At 38.1% G+C, this 22331-nt stretch overlaps 1 protein-coding gene across 1 annotated transcript; it reads right to left on the bottom strand.

Annotated features, from left to right (window-relative positions):
* Window positions 1–19223: 19223 nt before the first annotated feature.
* On the bottom strand, window positions 19224–21817 carry LOC138026748 (melanocyte-stimulating hormone receptor-like). The gene has a single exon (XM_068874201.1). The coding sequence runs from the start codon at window positions 21383–21385 to the stop codon at window positions 20447–20449; it is 939 nt and encodes a 312-aa protein (XP_068730302.1). The 5' UTR covers window positions 21386–21817; the 3' UTR covers window positions 19224–20446.
* Between the last annotated feature and the right edge of the window lie 514 nt (window positions 21818–22331).

The raw sequence follows: 22331 nt of genomic DNA, 5'->3' as shown, positions 1-22331 counted from the left end.
TTGTTATATTGTTACGTTACATAAAATGGAAATTCATATATAAAAAATAACGTTTTACACCGTGTTGAACACCATGTTATACCATGTTTAACTACATCATTTTATCGAAACAATGTAACGATTTAATATAAATGAAGATACCTAATTATGATACTGGCGACGATGTTGTCACAAACTTCACACAACTACATGATTTTATGCCTGATCGATGCTTCCGCATGCTCATTTGTGGACCTTCTGGTTCGGGAAAAACAAACACACTGATGCATATGATTCACAATCTGTTGTATTTTGATAAAATATACCTTTATGCAAAAAACTTAGAGCAGTCAAAGTATCAGAATCTCATGGATGATTTCGAACCAATTAGTGATGAAGCTGGTTATGATATCATTGAAGCAAGCAATGATAAAATAATTCCTGTAAAAAATCTCAATGGTGACAATCAAAAAATTGTGATATTCGACGATTTCGTATGTGATAAAAACCAAAAACCATTAGTTGACTATTTTATACAGGGGAGACATAAAAACTGCTGTGCCATATATTTGAGTCAAAGCTACTATAAGACACCAAAAGATATTAGATTAAACTGCTCACATTTTGCCATTTACGATTTTCCTAGTAACAATGAAAAAAGTCTCATATGTCGTGAAAACAATGTCTCACAACAATTATACGAGAAAGCAACTAGAGACCCTTTTAGTTTTATATATATTGACAAACCCAAGAAACAAGTAAAGAAGAATTTCGATGAAAAAATATAAACCAATTGTATATATGAGTTACTCAAATGGTAAATTACCTGAAGACACATATTCACATGAAAAAGTTATTGAAATAGTAAAAGGATTGCCTGGTGTTGGTTTTAAACTAACAGATGACGGTGATTATGATATGCAGAATAAAAAACTGAGAAATTTAGATTCACCTCAAACGAATGACGATGCAACTACTAAGAGTTATGTTGATAAAGAGGTTTCTGGGTGTTTGAAAACAGACGGAAGCAATGCAATGACGGGCGCCCTTAATATGGATAACAGACGTGTTGAAAACATAGCCCCTGCTAGACATGGCCATAGTGACGCTGTCAGTAGTGAGCATTTGCATAGTTTTTACATGGTGCTCAATACTGACGATGGTAAAATAGAATTGCAAAATCCAATCGACATGAAAAATCAAAGAATCTTAGGAGTGAAAGATCCAATATTGCATTCAGACGCTTCCAATAAATTTTACGTCGACAGCTCTTTTAATTTTAAAGCTGACAAAACGGAGCTGGCTAATTATTTGAAAAAAGATGGAAGTATTTCCGTAACTGGCAATTTTGACTTTGGAAATAATAAAATCAGCAATCTTGCTGAAGGCACTGGCAATTCTGACGCTGTTACAAAACACCAATTACAAACTGGTTTATCAACCAAACCCAATACAAATCAGGTTGTGCTCCGTGATGGTTCGCAGGACATGACTGGAAATTTAAATATGTCACAAAAAAAGATCGTCAATCTTGCTAATCCGACAGGTAGAAATGATGCCACTGGAAAAGGTTACGTTGATCGATTATTTTTAGATTCACTTCGTTTAGACGGATCCTCTAAAATGACTGGAAATTTGGATATGTCTTTGAATAAAATAATAAATTGCGGACAACCAACCGGTGCTAGAGATGTGACAAACAAATCTTATGTCGATTCCGAGGTTGGAAAAACATTGAAATTGGATGGAAGCGGTGTAATGACTTCTGTTCGAGACATGAACAATCAACGAATAATAAATCTCGGAAACGCCACACATAATCAAGATGCCATAACTTTGAAGCAAGTAAATGACGGCATTGCGACTGTTTCTACTGAAAACAATAAATATACAGACGAACAAATAGAAAAAATAAGAAATATGTAGACGACGAAATAGTTAAGAGTCATATAACCACACATACAAACAGAGAAAATGTGCTGAAATATGCTATGGCTGATGGGGAATTTACAGAAGATTATGGAATACAGGATGCCAATTTAATCGACTATAATGACTCACCACATAAAAACAACAAAAAAGCATTTTCATTCAATGTTCAAAAGGCAGCAGATGGTTCCAGTCTGTTTAAAGGACGATTCGATTTTAATCTATTCAAACTGATACGTGACAATTATAGCGATAAATATACTGTGTGTTTAGAAATATATTTCCTGAGAACCGGTTTTGATGTGGAGTTCAATTCATTTCAGGTTACTTTTGAAAAAAGAAACATGAACACTGATAGAACCACTACAGTCAAAACCAACACAGATTATAAATATTATCGCTTTATCATGAACTTATCACCAGATGGTTCTTCACCAACTATCGAAAGACGGTTATATGTAACTGTTCAATCCACTTATGACAATAGAAGCCCAACTCTTTTACCATTGTATGTCCTGATTTACGGTATAAAAGGTGAAGCAAAAAACAACCTTGATTTCACAATTTATGATTACGAATTGGCTTATGAGATTGTAAATGATCAATTTTTAATGCATGTGCCAATCAATATGAATAACAATAAAATTTTAGGGTTATTTGATAAGATATTACCGTCTTACGCCTATGGAACCACTTCAGAATCATCACTGGGTTGTGATTTCAATATTTCTAGAACAGCACCTCTAACATTTACTAAAATTTATATCGATAAAATAAAAATTTATGCTAAAAAAAATTATCCATCAGAGTCGAATCACGATATAACTTTTTATGGAAACGCTAGTGTATTTTATGACATAGATTTTTCAACAAGCAAAATACTTACTGTCAATATCAATCGATATTTTGAAAACATAACAAACATACGAATAAATTTTGATGATGACGATGGGGATGGCGTAAGATCTTATGTTTACATTATACATTACAAAACATTACTGATTAATTGAATTATATAATGCAACAGTATATGACATTGTATGTAAAAAATTTAGATGGTACACATCTTCTTGACGACAATGGTGACAAAATTGAATACACCATTGACTATCACTCTGATGATGATTTTACCTATCAAGCTCAAGCTCAACTTTCAGTAAATGATGATGGACATATAGAAACTGACAAAAATCTCGTCGTTAAGGCTGCTACGGAAGAGAACCATGTTGTCATAAAAAAAAAACTCGATTTGAAGTTAGACAGATCGACTTTTATTATTTCGAACAGTCTACCTGGTATACCAGTGTTAGACAAAATCAGCATTGCATTAATTCCAGCTTTATCAGTAGTCACAGCCGATTCAAATGACAGAGTTAGTTCATGGATGGATCCTGCGAATAATATCGATTTTTCACAACAAACCAATTCAAAAAAGCCTCTTCTTCTGAGGGATTCATTGAAAAAACTGTTTTTTATACGTTTCGATGGTAGTGATGACTATTTGGAAAAAAATCATTTGATGTTTCTGAAATAGCGGGTAGTTCTGGTAACAAATGCACAGTAATACTGGTTGTCAAAACAAAAGCGATAACTAATCAATCACAGTTTCAATGGGGGCGTGGAGCCGTCAGATTCGGTGTGCATATACCATGGGGAGATGGTACAGTCTATGTCGATTTTGGTTCCTCGTCAAATGGCAGACTTAACATTCCTTCTTTGCTGAATCTCTCTGGAAATATCGAAGTTTGGACAATTCGTATTAATGGGACAAATCTAGAACTCTTTAGAGGCGTTACATCAATCAGTGCGATTAAAACAGAAACAATTTCTGCCACTCTGACAGGTTCAGCTCAAGAAATGTTTATTGGATGTCAGGTTCATACTGATGGCACTGCTGTGAATTTCTGTGAAATGGATTTATATGCTTTTGCTGTTTGGGCAAAATCTCTGTCTGATAATGAATTAAAAAATATGTTCAGGTTCATTCAAAATCATTTCGATTTGTGATGTGGATTTTCAAAATATATAACTCAATATATATGTATATCGACAATTTATTACGATTTGTGGAATATAGTTTTCAAGAAGCAAAAGAAAAACATCCATGCATTAATGACAAAATATTAAAATCAGCACTTGTTTATCAATACCTGCACTGTTTCTATTTGAAAAGAGACATGTCTATGAATGAGATTCTTGAACTCAATGATGGTGAAATTGGTCTTCTTGGACCAGGTAGTGGCTGTCTAACATGGTTACTTGAAAAGATCTTCGGTTGGATTGATATATTAAATTCACATAGTGTATTACATGATGCTTCCGGGAGGTTTTATGACCACCATAAGCTCGGTAGAGGTTACACTTATGCTATTTCAGAAAAATACACAACTAAACTGATTAAAAGATCACCTTTTTGTGGTCAAGTCAGTGGTATACTATATTGTCTATGCAGACGATTAACAATCTAAACCATATATATGACAGATCGAAAAAAGAGAATATTTAGCTGGAACCATATTTCAGACAAACTCTCAGAAGATCAGGTCGACGAACTAAAGAGCTATTATAAGGCATACCATAGAAAGTGTTGGGCTTACAAGCAAGCTGTGAAACGTTACAAAAAATTAAAACTGTTAGGAAACACTGTTTCTGTCATAACTGGTACTGGTGGAATTATTAGTGCTGTTGTAACTGGTGGTATAGCCCTAGTAGCAATAAGCACTTGTGCTTTGTTAATCAAGTCTTACATGGATTTCCAATCACTGGATCTTAAAATACAAAATTGTACATACGCATACCAAAGTTATCAGCATCTTTTGAATTCGATAAAAGACATGTTGAGAAGCGGTGATTTTCAACCATCGTTTCACACAGAATTAAAAAATGTAGATGATTTTGTGACTGATGTTTGTCCTAGTGTTGACAAGTTCTACGCTAAATACAATGACAAATTCATTCCTTAACTATTTCATTAATTCGGTCTGATGCCAATGACAGGATGTCTTTCCAATATCGTTCATATGATTGAAGTGTCTTTTTGGATTTGCTCGTCTTGACCTTTTCAAAAGGAAGATCAAGCATTTTAAATATTTGTTTTAAAATGAAATTTATGTTAATCATACGCTTTCTATCAATGTTAACATCTTTCACAACTTCCCCGATAGCCGCAAAAATTCGAATTATTTTATCCATATTTTTTACAGAAATCTGGAAACCATTTTTTACAGCTATATTATTCATTATGTTTTCTATATGATATTTTCTTTGGTAAACACTTTTACGATGGAATCTATGCTTATTTGAGTGAAAATCAACAAATTCTATAAGCGGTTTATATCCATTAACTGACCCACATTTTTTACAAACTAGCATATTGTTATCATTCACTATATCAGGTTGACTGCAGCATTGCTCAATTTCTTTCGTATGTTTCGAGATTTGCTTATTACAAAATGGACAGACCACTTCTTCCATATTGACAAGTTCTTTATGCAGTTCTTGGCAACTCATTATACTATTATATAAGATATTATTTTAAAACCATTCTGCCACGCTACGGCATAGATTCGCAGAAATATAAAACATATAGATTTCCAAGAATACGAGACCGAAAATGACCACGCCCATGCGACCACACCCATGTGACCACGCCCATGTGATGGAAACCATCGATGGAAGCCATTAAATGGAAAGTAGTATGAGTTGGGTTGGTATGAACACATTTTTGCAAAAATGTGCTCGTACCCCCAACTCCTATACTACTCACCGTAATCTGAACTCTGGAGACGTTGTCCTAATTCAGGATTCCAATCTGGTTAGAGGCCAGTGGCGTCTTGGGTTTGTATCCAGAACATTCCCGGGGACCGATGGAAACGTGCGAAGGGTACAAGTAAAGTATAAAAATCCAAAACATGGCGAACCTGTTACCAAATATGACGGCAAAGGCTACGTCACCATCGAACGACCTGTTCACCGTCTGGTGGTTCTACTACCTAAGGAAGAACATGTGACCTTCTAAAGAATTTATGAACTCTTACTAATCAGTGTTAACCTAACTGTTTTCTGAACACTTAGTAGTATCAAAGAATCCGTGTATCCGTTTTCGATGAGAGGGAGTGTTTCGTTGAGAAATTATGTTCTTAACTACCACTAATGGAATACGTCATCATGACGACATAATACTAATGTAAAACCATTTTTTCGTTGGTGAGCGAGTCACTGGGTAAACATGAATCGTTTCTTGTTCACTCTATTTTCTCCATATTTCATGATCGTGTAATTTTCTTATTAGGATTCGAACCACACAACTTTCATTGATGTAACGCTCCTTACATCCAACGGAATAAAAGGTTTGATAACAGTGAAACGATCGCGACCGACGAAACACCAATTTATGATCCACCCCTATTTCCTTAAGGCACTCTTTAAAGATCTCCCTACATCTGGTATATGATAATTTAACTGCATATAACTTGTAAGAATTGGTGGACTTAAGTAATGTTACTGAACGAAAAAGAGCAACTGAACTGGAAAATTCAATATTACACATGGAAATATACCTTTTCAAAAGCGCAACTGGGAAATACTGGCTAGCTAACCCCTTAATATAAACAATTACTTTCGCGATAAATGTCATTTTTAGTCCTGGGAACAAAGACTGCGAGATGATCAGGAAAAAAATTCAAAGATGCGTGGGCGCGATGTTACTAAGTTCATCATAACGGAAAACCCCGCAAAGCCTAACGAGTAGATACAAGCAACGCGCATGACGTTAAGATTAATTAGCAGAGGGACCAGCAAACTTAACAATGACACTCTTAAAATCTCAGCCGATATAGGCGCCTTTTTAAAACACCAACTGGCTTATCACGCCTAGCAGCCTCCAACAAATTATGACAAATCCAACGGATTGGCGCCGTTACTTAGGCCGGACGAGTGAAACCACTTAAGAGCTGCGTGAGTCATAACTAAAGAGGCATATGAGCTGGAAATCTTATAAACCTTAAAAGATAAGCAATCATAAACTAACAGGAAAAGGAGGCACCGACCGAACCCCGGAAACATCTCATTCAATAAACTTCAAAATCTTCCTTATATCTCTTCGTTGTAGAATCCGCCTTAGACTTCAGTAATGTCGAAATAGCTCTCCTAGGTCTGGCTTTACATTAAGCGGTAAGCACCTCCAACTGTGGTCTGAGAAAAGACATCTGTAACGAGAAAAACAACGAAACAACAGAAAATATGAATCACCAAAATAATTACACGTTGCAAAAAATACTTCCGCCCGAACATGACAAAACGCTTCCATAAAAACATTGTAATAATACCAATGTAGGCCAGTCCCTCTTATCGACAAAAAACAATGTAATAATACCAAACTCAGGCCAGTCCCTCTTATCGACAAAAAACAATGTAATAATACCAAACTCAGGCCAGTCCCTCTTATCCACAAAAAACAATGTAATAATACCAAACTCAGGCCAGTGCCTTTTATCCACAAAAACACATTGTAAGAATACCAAACTCAGGCCAGTGCCTTTTATCCACAAAAACACATTGTAAGAATACCAAACTCAGGCCTGTGCCTTTTATCCACAAAAAAAACATTGTAATAATACCAAACTCAGGCCAGTGCCTTTTATCCACAAAAACACATTGTAATAATACCAAACTCAGGCCAGTGCCTTTTATCCACAAAAAAAACATTGTAATAATACCAAACTCAGGCCAGTTCCTTTTATCCACAAAAAAAACATTGTAATAATACCAAACTCAGGCCAGTTCCTTTTATCCACAAAAAAAACATTGTAATAATACCAAACTCAGGCCAGTTCCTTTTATCCACAAAAAAAACATTGTAATAATACCAAACTCAGGCCAGTTCCTTTTATCCACAAAAAAAAACATTGTAATAATACCAAACTCAGGCCAGTTCCTTTTATCCACAAAAAAAACATTGTAATAATACCAAACTCAGGCCAGTTCCTTTTATCCACAAAAAAACATTGCAATCCAACGGATTGGTGCCGTTACTTAGGCTGAACGAGTGACACCACTTACGAGCTGCGTCAGTCATAACTAAAGAGGCATATGAGCTAGAACCCTACTACAAATCTAGAAAATCTTTTAGAAAGAAGACGACGGCCAAAAGGGCAGGACTACAATGGGAATGGCCCTAAAAATATGCAAATAATGAATAGCAAAATAATCCACTGAATGAACCTCTCAAGCTTTCCTGTAAAAGACATGAAACAATTGGCTGAAATCTGCCAACCGGCTGTATCGATTATTCGATTAATTACAATCAGCTCTCTAAATTTCAGTGCGAGGGATCCATTGGACTTCTTAACTCTATACCATTATTGGCGCAGATCCGACAATTCTCCAGAGCTATACCATGTAAATCATTTCTCATACTTCCCACTTGTATGATGTTACATGCACTTTGACTATCAGAAAACCACTTTACGTAAGAGCCAACAATAAGGGTAAAAGACGAATGTTAAGCGAACAAAATGGGAGATAACTCCCTCCATGTAGAACTTATTCTACGCTCTTCAAAATTCCATAGCTTATTACAAACTTGCTCACCATTAATATCCAGGTGAGTACTACATCCCTGTGGCGCTTGCGTCCGAATAAACTACATAATTGGACACTCTGTACGGAGAATCCGACAGTACCCTCAACTCAGTTGCTTCAAATTAGCCTCCCAAAAATACAGTTCCCTAACACAATATTGATCAAGATCAAACCTGGAATCCCAATCCTAGGCCGAGGCAACCGAAATTGAGCAGTACCTCGTCATGAGTCTGGAAATATTACCAAAGACTGTCCCACCAGAAATAATCCTACCCACGAGTGAGGCCAACTCCCGTGCTGATACCAAAACGATTACTGAAGAGAATCTTAACAGATTTAGCGATACTATTTTACCCGTCGCTCAGAAATGGTAATGATGCGATTAAAAGGTGTTCCATATGATCTCCAACCATTCGAGAACTTGACTCTGATACCATTGGAGACTTCTCATCATTGGTGATAAACCCTGACTTCCTTAAATCAGACCAAATATTAGTAGCTAGGACCGCACAGGTGAAACGCTCCAGCCATCATCAAGAAATAAAGCAATATTAACACCGTTAAACCGCAAATACTTCTCAAGCGGCTTAAGACATTTAGTAAAAATGTAAGATGCAGAAGACAGACAGACACTTCGATCCCCAAAAACCTCAGATGATCTGGATGAATTTCAATATGTTGGTACCCGCTTCTAAGATCAAGAGTTATCATAAAAGAACCCTTTTGGAAACAGGATAAGGCAATCTCCAATCTTCGCACTTGACTCCATGCTTCGGCAGATAACAAAGACCTCGGTTTTGATAATTCATGACATCATGCTCAACCTTATCCAACAATTGTTTAATATATATCTAGGGGTACCTATGCTGCGCCAAAACCCTACGTGTCTTCTTAGATTACCCCTGACTTGTGATAAAACTGCTTCACTAGATTCTTCAAACTCCCTAGCTTCTTTTACCTCCCAAGAGTTGTGCAAACAAAACGTTATCACCTCGAACACTTTGAACTTCCATCGGTAAGACTTCCTGCTCCGGGTCTAAAAATTGTGGCACTGCTCGAATAATAGACGAGTTTGTTTGAGGTGGCAGGTAACGGGACTCGGCAGTCCTTGGCCCAGTTTCCTAGACGGTTGCAACGATAGCAGCGGTTGGGACTTGAAGCATATTCTGAACGGCCTAAAATAACAGAAAAATAAGATGAAAACAGGGAAAGAGGTTGGAGCGGGTGGGTGGGTCAGTGGAAAATGAACTAAACGCCAGGATGGAGAACGTGAGCGAAAGGAATCTAGCAACTCTTCTAAGCCTTAAATACTAAAACACCAACTAATTATGAAATCCCTGGAGACACGCCCTAACGGTGTGCTCCAACCAAACACGAGAAACAACTGCTAGCGAACTGCATAAATTTCATACCAGCGGAAAATACATTTACGTTCTAATTCGCTACGCTCAGCCGAACGTAAATTATTTTCCCCTTTAAAAAAAATAACTAAATACAGCAACTTGATGGTTGGATGCTCAGGCAGTCCAACTAAAGGACCGAGAATTTCACAAATTAAAAAAGAAATAATGGTCTTACCGCGAAAAAGCTGGAAATCACTAGAAGATTTAAATTTTATTCGAAGTGTTACCGCTGTTACACTTCGCTTCTTTTGGCTTTTCTCAGCGGCTGCTTTGGCTTTGCGAATCTTCTCATCTTCAGAGTCTGAGGGGAGACCATCACTCTCCTACTCTTGGATAACAGGCCAACCATCTCTGTTCTTGTCAGCAAATTCTGATCGACTTTTGACGCTTTTTAATGATCAGCTTTCCTTCTGCAACTAACTTTGTGAATGGCAGCGGGACTACTAGTACTGTCATCGACTCGTGTTAATACATTGCCCAACTGCAGGTTCACCTCGAACTGCTTTTGGTTACCTTTATACTCAATGTCCGCGGCTTCTTTATCAGACTTAGCACTCCGTTGAAACTGCTTCCCTTTCTCTTCCAACTGTGAGGCCAGGTAACCTTTGAAAAGCGAAAAAACTTCATCTACCAACGATGACTTCGAAGAACTGAAGAGTTCTGAGATACAACGTCGGCTTGGGCGAAAGAAGGCGCCGAATCACTCTCTAACATGAGGCAAAGAGCAGTCTTCTCAGCCATCGAAATGAAGTAAACACAGGATGGAGGACGTGAGCGAGAGGAATCTTGCAACTCTTCTAAGCCTTAAATACTAAACACCAACTAATCATGAAATCCCTGGAGACACGCCCTAACGGCGTGCTCCAACCAAACATGAGAAACAACTGCTAGCGAACTGCATAAATTTCATACCAGCGGAAAATACATTTTCATGGCCATACAGATATTTATCTTGACCGATCAACCTCGAACTCCAAGTTCCACTGATTGACCTTCTTGATTCACTGGATTCTTTTCACTCACAGGACTTTCTATGTACATAAACTCTCACGAAGGACTTCATAATAAACTCTGAACTCTTTAACTTCTTCGCTTTTCAGCTATCGTCTCTTTCTTCTCTTTCTTCTCTCCGTATACCGCAAGGTCAAAGGTTATCGCTTCACCATAGTTTTCGAAGTCGATTATATAGCTTAATCACAGTATCGCATCCATCAATCACGCCCGGCCACGAGGGTAAGCCTTCGGGCAAAAGAGTTTTTCCTATAACTTACAAGCCTGCATCTAGAAATATAAAGTTCTGTTGCTATTTATAGTCTATTACAAGGTCTACTATTTGTAGAAAATTCAGTATTATCAGTAGCCAGCATGCAGCATGTCGGTCACAAATTCACATTCCGCTCAGCAAAAAAAAAAACTTTATTAAGAAAACTTATTGAAATGGTAATTTAAACTAATTTTCTTTAATGGAGAAGTAATTTTAAAAATTCGTGCTTCGGGTTTCATCAGGTTTCCAAACGCTCAAAAACAATATTAAAAACCACTCGGCCTGCGGCCTCGTGGTTTCAAATGTTTTCTCGCGTTTGGAAACCTGATGAAACCCTCGCACTCGTTTTTGAAATAGTACTTCAACAACAACTGTTAAGACTGACCGGAGGCAACTGACCGGAGGCAAACCAGTTGGCTCAGTTTTACAAGTGCAGGTGAGAAGTTAAACCAGGGGCTGTCAGTAACAAATTCAACGAGTGGTCAGAACGTATCTTGAACTGAATTAAGAATAGTCCTAAGAGGGACTGTTAATTGTTGGTGAGAGTAATTGAAGTTTCTACATCTGAGCAAAAGTCATCTTGCTCAATTTAGTCACACTGACTTCCCCTCAGGTTGTTACTAGTCAGTACTGTAATGTTTTCGATGTTTTGAGATCAGCTTTACTGGAACTCCAAATCTAGGCCTTTCTTTTCCTTCATTAGTTTATTTGTCGGAATCACGTACTAATAACTGAAACAATAATCATTGGAAACTAATATTACAAATTAGACAGAGAAACGTGGCAAATGATATAGTTAAAGACATTCAAAATAGCCTCGCGCCGAAGTGATACTGAACATGAAGCTGTGATACGAATCACATAAATTTGAGGGAACAATAATCACACGTGTACAATCAAATAGAAAAAACTACGAACACTTACAAGGGCAAAAGAAATCCCTATAAATCATGTCTCTTTCTCCCGTTCAATCAGACGGTCCTAAGCAGGATTCGAGCCCACGACTTGCGTAACACCTAAAAGATGCTCTACATGGATAAGCTGGAGAAGTAAGCTCGTAACTTCAGGAAATAGGCCAGGGAAGCAATCTTTGTAAGGAAATTTACCTTTCAAAATCGGCTCGTGTAGTAAATTTACTTAAGTCATCCATCCGTTCCTAAACAATATACTAATATTAAAATTGCTTCTGAATTTAATTTTTCGTTTCTTTGGACGCGAAGACTCTGTACGATCTTGGATTAAGTACTCTATCTCGGATTTTTCAAGAGAAACGCAATCTATATTATAGAAAAATTCATTGAAGATGATTGTACCATTCCCTCATTCCCTTTTATAATATATGCATATTTCTTTTTTTAAGTTCACAGGAACTCCTACATATTCAAACAAATAGCCTGAGAGCAGTGTGTCGGAGAACCGTCTAATTCTAAACGTGGCACAGTTTTAAGACAGTTTCTTTTACAGAATTCCTGACGTCTTTGATCTTCCAGCAATAAAGAACAGGATTCAACGATGAGTTTAGAAAAATCAGTGAAATTGTCACTTGCCTAGCAAGGTACATAGCTGGGGATACTCCCAGTGCAGTCGTAAAGAACGCCACTGTAATATACGGAAAATAACAAATGACAAGAGTCACCTGCAGCAACAGTGCGCTATTGACAGCTTTTCTATATCGTACAACGTTTAGTTGATATGCATCGCTAGGTTGGACGTGGTCCCTTATTCGATTCTGACAATTTTTACGCAGAGTAAAAAAAATCTTCCCATAGGAATAGATTGAGATTGCAAGACAAAGTGAAATGGTTATATAGCCATACCATGAGGACAAGAGGTAGTCCAGAAAGTGTAGTGTTGAGCCAGCGATGGAAAAAACCCAATAAAGCATCAAAAGTACATAGATTCGCTTTAGGGTGACAACTTGTCCGTATCTCAGGCCTAACGTGATAGCGAGAAGCCTTTCAACAGCTATCGTGGTCATAGTTAGGATGGACACTAAGCCTAACACATTTCCGGTCACATAAATGACGCGATGAGCAAGGAGACAAAAGTTCATCTTCTTTTTCACCACGGATAGCCAGTAAGCAATAAAAGTTGGCTCTGCCAAGATACCAACACAGAGATCAGTTGCTGCCAAGCTACGAAGCAAGAGTTTAGACGGCGGATGAAGTGGACAATTCTTGCCTAGCGCAACTAAAATGAGGAGATTTCCCAGAAATGCAGTGACAGCGAGCAAAATGTTAATCACCACGAGGCATATCAGTGGAGTATGGGAAGATTCAGTCAACCCCACCGAGCAAAAGAGTATCTCGTGCGGTTTCCCCATTGCCTGGTCTGTCGAATTCGCCGTCTCTTTGACTTGACGACCTCAATTTAACTAAGTCTTTATACGAGGAAAATCTTGCTTTCGTATTGAATGATACAACAAGCCAAGTAATCATGCAAGTATCACGTTTTAAGCAAATGGCATCATCGTAATGTTGAACAAAAGCAAACAGATTGTTTTAACAAAAGGAAAACTCAGTAGTTTTCAAATGCCTAATTCTTAGCTAATGGTGATCAACCAGAAACATCGGTTAATTTATGATTGAGAAAGATGCACTCGCGGTTAGATTTATGGCGTAAGGGTCAAAAGAGATTCTGGATTCGACGCCGATCCCGATAATGGCATGGTGTGAGAGAACTTTTTAAAATCAATAAAGAGATTTAGCATAGCGTCAGGCTTTAATTTGCGTTATGCCAAATATTGATATTTGGTTAACCGCCATTTTCTGTCCGTTATCCACGGACGCGGACGGCAACCAGAAGTTTATAACTAAGAAGTCTCGATCTGCGATGGATAAGGCCCATCAGTTTACGGTATTGTCTATATTTTAAGCCCAGTTTACACTACATAAATTTTTTGGCATGGCTCGGGTGAAATTGGCACGGGTCCCAAAAAAAAAAAGTTCGGCTCGGATAAAATTTGCAGTGTAAACAACCTGTCAGTACCAAATTTCATCCGAGCCGAACCAAAATTCTTACCCGTGCTGTGACCTTCGGCGAGTTAGTCCGAGCACGGGTGAAAATGGTACGGGTGCTGAAAAAATAGCCACAGTTAGGATAGAACAAGTAGTGTAAACACTTTATAGGGCCAAATTTGAGCCTTAATTCATCTAGGCTAGCGGTTTTTTAAGTACATTTCAGGATGGCGGCTCATTCTCCACCAAAATCACGCGCGCCTTCTTCATTATAGTTGAACTGCGCATGGCTCCATGAGTTACGCGGGCCCAAAAATTTTGGTACGGTATTTTTGGTACGGTAAAAATGGTGTAGTGTAAACAAAGTTTGCTGGCACCCGTGCCAATTTCACAGGAGCCGTGCCAAAAAATTTCTGTAGTGTAAACCGGGCTTTAGAACGGCTTCTGCTATCCTTTTACGGGAACAAAATGTAGCGGCATTGCGTTCCGCGCACGATTTTGCATTTAGCACGTGCAATCCCTCGTGCGGCTTCTTCGTTGTGGACCAATCAGGGGAGTTGCGGTCGTTAGGTCCAATCTGATTGGCCATTATTTGGCGGGACCAAGGCCAAATGAAAGATATCTATACTGCGTTATGCAACGTATTAAAAGATAGAGCTGGGCAAGGTAGAATAGAAGAATTTTGCAACTTTTATAACAAGCAATGGCCTGCCGTTTGTCGTTTTACGAACACAAAGGCGATGATAACTTGGCTCTCTAATATCTCAACTGAATCACGCGAAATTAATATGAGGGAAAAACTGAGAATCGACATCGTTGAAACTCTGAATTTTACTATCACACGTAGCCGCCGAAGACGGTTTCGAAAAAACATCTTAAACCGAATTGAACAAAAAAAAAACAACAGTGTCCAAATGAAAACTTTTTCGCGTCATGAAATGACATGCTAGGTGTCAAGTAGATTCCTTTATGTTTTTTTTCCAAGAGGGCACGGTATCGAATCCTGCAATCTGATTGGTTCTTCACGCGGTAACGCTCTTGCCTTAAATTTCCATTTTTAGAGGAAGTGAAATCTATCAATGAGTGAACAACACAAATTGAAATTTACGTACGTAGCCAAAAAAATTCACATATATCTCTTCCTGACCAGCTGCCGGATGCTTTCGCATTGGAATCAAGATCTTCTCCTTTCCGACCGAGCACAAGTCTCTAAACACAGGATATTTCTGCTAATGCATTTCTTTTTATTTCATTGAGAGCTATTCCGGACAAGGATATCAATAAGACAATCCGTGGTGAAATCTTTTTATGGATATTCTTGTTCATAGAGACTAAAATTAAAAAATGTCCTTATTAAATTCCGATTTCCCGCCGACCCAAAGCACAGAACGTTTATCAGTATAAGTATTCAAGAATTTCGTAAGTTGGGGATCACTGCTGTAAAATGCGTAGTAGTTTTAACCACTAAAAGCATTCATTAGAAACACTTTAATGAATTATTCACGGCAGAGCGCCATACTCAAAACAAACAATATATTATTATCTTTCAGAAGGGCACACCTTGGAAGACACAAAGGTCAAATACAGAACTAGTTTCTTTTAATTAAATACACTGTTGAGTTACTCACGTCAGTTCTGCGTACCACAACAAAGTCGACCCCTTAATTAACACCTAACACATACAGAATATTCAAAAACTACTATACTAATTCATGAGCCTAATAACCTAATAGCCTAATAAAATGTCACGTGCGTGAGCCTTATATCGTGATAAAACATTCCTCGCTAGTATTCTTTATTAAAGAATACTCATAAGTCATAGCTTGTTTTCTTGCTTGCTAATATTCTCCTGATGAAATGGTATATGAAATGAATCATATATGAACTGCGGATATGAAATCAAGTGAAGCTATGATCTTCACAGTTATGAACGCAATTTTTACAATTGCGTAGAGAAGCCTCAAAAATTCAGGACTTCAACGGGGTTTGAACCCAGGGCCTTGCGATTCCGGTGCGACGCTCTTACTCACATCACTTCTTCGTACCACAACAAACAAAGTCAGCGCAATGACTTTGAAATGTACCGCAATTAATGAGTCATTAATACAGAATATTCAAAAACTCATACTAATTCATGAGCCTAATAGCCTATCAAAATGTCACGTGCAAGAGCTTTATAACTTATAAAACATTCCTCTTTAGTATTCTTTATTTAAAGAATACTCATAAGTCATAGCTTGTTTTTCTTGCATGCTAATATTCTCCTCTTGCAATTGAACCATTGTTCTGAGTCCAGAAGGACACGCTATTTGTGGAATGTTTTTGAAGCCGTTCAAAAAACTAGCAGCTACGCCTCGTGTGTTTACAAGTTTTTTAATTAAACATTACTTAAAAAGGGAAGACATAAGTCAACTCAGAGATCTGACTTCTACTTGAGTAAGGGCGCAAAACAATATCTGGAAACTGAAAAAGTGTTCCATTGTAATGTTTCTTTTGTTGCCTTTTTTTAAACGTGTACCAAGGCGGTGTTTGGTTTGTTCAGAGATGAGTGAGTCCGTTGTTCCTTCGAAACAAGATCCCAGGGTCTATAGCAAAGATATGTCTAATAATCAGCGGCAGGAGAGATTACATAGGTGCGCTTGAGGATTTTTCAACTTCTCCGAATCTGAGGCCTGACAACAGAGCCAGAAGTCGTTCGAACACAATATTTGTCCGGCCAAATAGAGCAACACCCCGTGGGTAGCAACAAAACTGCCAGGTTCGTTTCAATACAAACATCCAGTAAACAATAACAAGCTTAAGAGACTGTGCCACGATCCCAACACATATAGATCAGCTATTGCAAGGCTACAAAGCACAATTTTGGACAGCGGATAAAGCAGAGCCTCGTTGTTAAGGGTGACGAAAGTGAGGAGATTTCCCAGCAATGCAAGCATTGCGAAACACAACAAGACGCTGTTTAAAGCGTTAACTCGGAATACCATGTTGCGCAGAAATAGGGTGATACATTTTGGAAGAGTTAGAAACAAACTACAAGGATCGAATAGACTAAAGCAATATTCAAATTTGCTAAGTACGGAACAAAAGAAGCAAATGTTTCTGCAGCCAATTAAAATCTGAAGGGCTCATGACAACGGATAACGTACTGGTGAACATCGCTTAGTGTTTACAAATAAAATCAATAGATCACCAAGCAAAAGTAGTAGTTCGATTTGGTACAGGTTGTTGGATCGGAATAACGTGAATCTACGCAATACAGGGGTGACATACAAAGTGAAACCAGTTGGCCAAGGGAGAGTGAAACACTACCGTAGCGAGAGAGAAAACTTGTGAAAACCAGTCTCGTAATTAATGTGGCCATGTAAAATTTAGCCCTTCTCTTGCAAGCTACATAGGCAACCAGCTCAGTGCAAAGTTTCGAAATTAACAGTGTTGTGAATAATGCGGTGACCTCCCTCTACTGAGGTAGCTAAAACGAAGACCGTGCAAAAATTAAAAAAACTGACATCCGCGAATGATGCTCGCACAAAGAACAGCTGAAAGAAAAAGAAATTTCCGGCATTTCCAACATACCGCTGCTGGGAGTTCTGTACTGACGATTTCATCATGTTGTCAACATGCAAGATTTAGATTAACTATCTTATTCATAACATTTTCAAAAGACTGAATCCAGCATTTTCAACCTTTAGCTGCTATTGAGCTTTCACTCAGAACATGGACTTGAGTTTCTAAATCGGCGAACGGCATTAAAAGTTTCACACTAAAACCCCAACACAGCTCCCATCGCTTTGGTTGCCCCACCGCATGTTTTTAACGGATTTTCAAGGAACTCTTAAGAATTGACGCTGTTTGAAGCCTCGGTTCCATGTTCAGTTCCTGCATTCCGTCTTTTGCATTCTGTATTTTTTTTTTTTGCCTCGGTTCCATGGTAGATTATAACTCTTACATTATACCTTTCAACGTTGAATGTTATTTTGAAGTCTTAAAGCAGTCATGTTATTGCGTCGTGATTCCGTTGTCTTCCTATCATTGTCATCTTTGTTTCGTGTTCTGCATTGCCTTTTTTGCAATTTTCTTACCTCGATCCCATGACATTTTTCGCCTCGACACGATGAGCTCTAGTGCCAGGTGGGACGAGGTTGGTCAAGAGGAGGCTCAACCTGAGATCATATGATCATAGAAAAGGCGGCCATTTTTGAAACAGAAATCGACCGAAAATGAATTTGGAGGAAATCGTTGTAGAGGAGTTCATACGAGACCTCGTAAAAAAAGCTTATCCTACAAGGCTATAAGTGAAAGACTTCAAGAACTCTATCCAGGTAGGTTTGGCGCAATTAGCTAGAGCAAGAGAAAATGAGAGGACAGAGATGGAGTCCCAGGGCGTTGGCCGGGATGTGTCATGTCCACGAAAGTTATTTTTAGACGAGCGGAAGTCGGAAGTCTGTCTTCCGAGACGTCCGCATACAGTCTTGCCTCGCTCTCAGGTTCTTAGTGAAAAGAGAAAATGGCGGCGCACGTGGAAGGCTGATGAATAAATATTCATCATGTCTTTTCAAAATGCATGCGGACGTCTCGGAAGACAGAATTTCGCTCGTCTAAAAATAACTTTCGTGGACATGACATATCCCAAGGGCTGGACCGGGAGCCTCCCTCTCTGTCGCCTCATTTTCTCTTGGCTCGAGTTGTAACAGCATTTTATTCAGGTCTTGATTTAATATCTGAACCATGGAAGGTTATGTCTGCATTACCTCTTTGTCTTGATTGATTGTTTTTCCTTCGAAATCCAGGGAAATGAGGTCCGCCATCGTCTGTTTGAATTGAATCGTTAAGTCGACCCGCCTATTTAGTCATGTGACATTTTCCCGCCCTTCGGAGATGAGATTGACATGGAATTGAGGCAACAAAATTACAGAAGGCAGAATAAGAAAAACGGAATTAAATCAACGAAATGGACATGGCATTTAAGCAACATAATTGCAGAAGTCAGAGTACAAAAAAATGGAATAAGGTAAACAACATGGAAATGGAATAGCAATATTGAGGCACAAAAAAGGCACAAAATACAAAATTGAGGCACAAAATTGAGGTACAAAATTGAGGCACAAAATACTTACTAGGAAACGCAGAGCACTGAGAAAATATCATGATAACACAAAACAAAAACTTTGACAGATGACAACAGCTATCAGGGAACATACACAATACTATCATCAGAAATTAGAAAAATTATGACCTAATGTAACGCTAATCAATTTTTCAATCTATGCATTCCACGAAATGATAACTAGAAAAAGTGATACAAGAAATGGCCATGTATGACACTTATTGTTATCACGTATCAATCAGTTTCCACTTTTCCAACTAGGTACTTCCATCCTTCCCACTGGCGCATTTACACCATAATTAAAGATATATATATTCATTGCATTTAATTACCTCTTTTCTGCGTTGAACTACCTCTCTTCCATTTATATTATTATTTTACAAACAAAAGCCCGCGGTGTTAAAAAAAAATGGACAATTTAACTTAAGAAACACCTGTGCAAGTGATATTTCCATAATATCAGCTGCAAAAGCTACCTTTAAAGTGTAAGTATAATAGAGCTATAAAAAATCGACGGGACGCAACGCGAAGGCTGAATTTTGTCGCCAAGCATACATATGGTTCACATCTTTCCATTGCATCAATTTTCTCCTTTAATTCTAACCACATTTCTCTCGCATTTGCTGATAAACATTTCGAACGAGGCAATATCTTTAAATTGATTTTGTTCTTTCTTTGCTCAGCGCAGTTCAATTCATGAGTGACGGTGATTGGCTTAAAAAAAAACAAATACTGGTCCATATTGCCGGTCCAACTTTTTTCCGCTAGTTTGAGTAAACATGTGATAGAAACGAAAAGTTGTCTTTCCGTGTTAAATGCATACATTTAACATTTTGAAAGTCGTCAGTTTAACGTGTAATGAGAATAACGGTCGAGAGAAATCATTTTGCTTAAACGCGTTACTAAGTTGTCCACTCATCGTTCACAAAAGATTATAAGCACCTACAAGCAAATAGGTCTTCTCTCTAAAAAGGAATAGACGAGCCTCCACCAAATGGAAAGGTTTTCGCATCACGATTTTGTCGTGGTTTGATACTCTCCCAAGGAGCAATAGAACATGAACAAAAAAAAGTATATTCAGATAGCATATAAGCCACGAATTGTAGAAAATTCCAACTTAAGTTTGGAAAATGATAAGCTTCGCTCTATCCTGACTATGATTTATCGCTGCCGGTACTTAAACCCTACTCAAACTGGATGGAACAGGCACAATGTCGATTTAGATCATCTAACTTGAAAAACTGTAGAGTTTGGTGACGGTGTCCTTCACGATCTTCCTGACCTCTTTTATCTTCCAGCAATAAAGCAAAGGGTTCAACGATGAGTTCGTAAACAGCAGTGTTACAGCAGTTTGTCTGGCAAGATAAATAAATGGGGAAAGTCCTAATGCAGCCACGAGAGTCACTACCACAACATAAGGTAGATAAAAAAAGATTAATGCCACCTGCAGCCAAAGTGCGCTGTTTACGGCATTTTTGTATCGCGCTATATTGAACTGTTTGTTTATTGTTGCTGAGTCACAGAGATCGTGGTGCTGTACACGATTATGTTGTTGCTTACGGCGTAAAGTGAAAAAAATTTTCGCGTAGCAAACAAATGAAATTGCAAGACAAAGCAATGACCCCACATAGCCGAACCGGAAAGTTATGATGTAATCCACAAAGTACATGGTTGAGCCTACGATGGATAGAACCCAAAAACCCGTTATAGTTATAAATGTCCTCTTGAGGGTTACAACTTGTCCGTATCTGAGGCCCAGTAACAGGGCGAGAAGTCTCTCGACTGCTATAGTGGTCAAAGTTAACATTGACACTGAACATAATATATGTCCGGCGAGATAAACAGCGCTCTGTGCGTAGCGACAAAGCTTCCAATTTTGTTTCATTACAGAGATCCAGTAAACAACGATGAGAGGCTCTGCGACGATCCCAACACAGAGATCAGTTGTCGCCAGGCTACGAAGCAAAAGTCTGGACGGCGGATGAAGTGTAGCCTCCTTGCTAAGCGCTACTAAAATGAGGCCATTTCCGAGAAAAGCAGCAACTGAGAGGAAAACGTTGATAACCGAAAGGCATATCAGTGGAGTATGTGCTGTTTCGGTTATTTCAACAGAGCAAAATTGCTCCTCGTATGTTTTTAACATTCCTTGTTGCGTTGAATTTGCCATTTACTTGCATGACTCTTGTTTCAATGCATCCGTTGAGTTGAGTACTGAGGTGTATATCTACAGATGCAGAATATTTTGAGTGGCATGCGGGAGATACGTTTAACACCCTCGGCGTTTAGACCTACTATGCTTGGACATTCATTGAACAAAGCAGCTGGTGAACTAACCAAAACATGATAGGCTGCACATGACGTCATTAAAATAACCGTGTTATTGATTGCAAAGAGTGCCACTGTCAGATAAGATCAAAAAAGAGTAAACAACGGTCAATACCATTTAATTGTGGAAAGGTTTGAGATATAAAGATGATGAAATCGAAACCGATTCCGATGATAAGGTGCAATGAGGCACTAGGATAACGAAAATTTTTAAAAGAAGACTGAATTAACCTAATTAGTTCGAAATCGAAGCATCGCAAGCTATACTTTGTCACTATTGTCAAACGAGTTGTCAACGTTCACACAGGCAGTTTAATTACTTTTACCACTGACATAGTGGATCCCCTTTGGCGAAAAGCCTTTGTAGGCCATTAAGCTTTCCCATGATGCGATAAAGCCTTTTCGTGAGACGCTTTTTATTTTTATTTTTAAACTTTGAAACTGTTATGAAGAAACTGTGGATTCTTAGAAAGGTAGATAAAAACGAATAAATTATTGAATATCTGCCGACATATTCGTTACTTATCCCTAAGTTGGGCAAGACTGAAATACAGGATTTCCAAGAAAAAATATGTTCCACTCTGAAGGTATGTTTGTAATTAAACTTGAAAAAATGAACGGGAAACAATATCACGAAATTATTTGAGGAAATTGATAATACTCCTTTTATTGTGATATACAGATTATCAAAGTATCAGTACTAGCCCGATAACACAAACACCTTCAACCTCTATTACTATATTTCTGGACGGTCTCTTTCGAGTTACCAATAAGTGTTTTTCGGTCTG

This window comes from Montipora capricornis, chromosome 12 (assembly GCF_036669925.1).
Source record: "Montipora capricornis isolate CH-2021 chromosome 12, ASM3666992v2, whole genome shotgun sequence".
In the NCBI taxonomy this organism is placed as follows: domain Eukaryota; kingdom Metazoa; phylum Cnidaria; class Anthozoa; order Scleractinia; family Acroporidae; genus Montipora; species Montipora capricornis.
Note: the sequence above shows the minus strand (reverse complement) of the source record. Positions and strands in the feature narration are given on the sequence as shown.

Excerpts from the sequence above, each read along its gene's own strand:
- LOC138026748 (XM_068874201.1), bottom strand. The coding sequence starts at position 21,385 with ATGGCAAATTCAACGCAACAAGGAATGTTAAAAACATACGAGGAGCAA.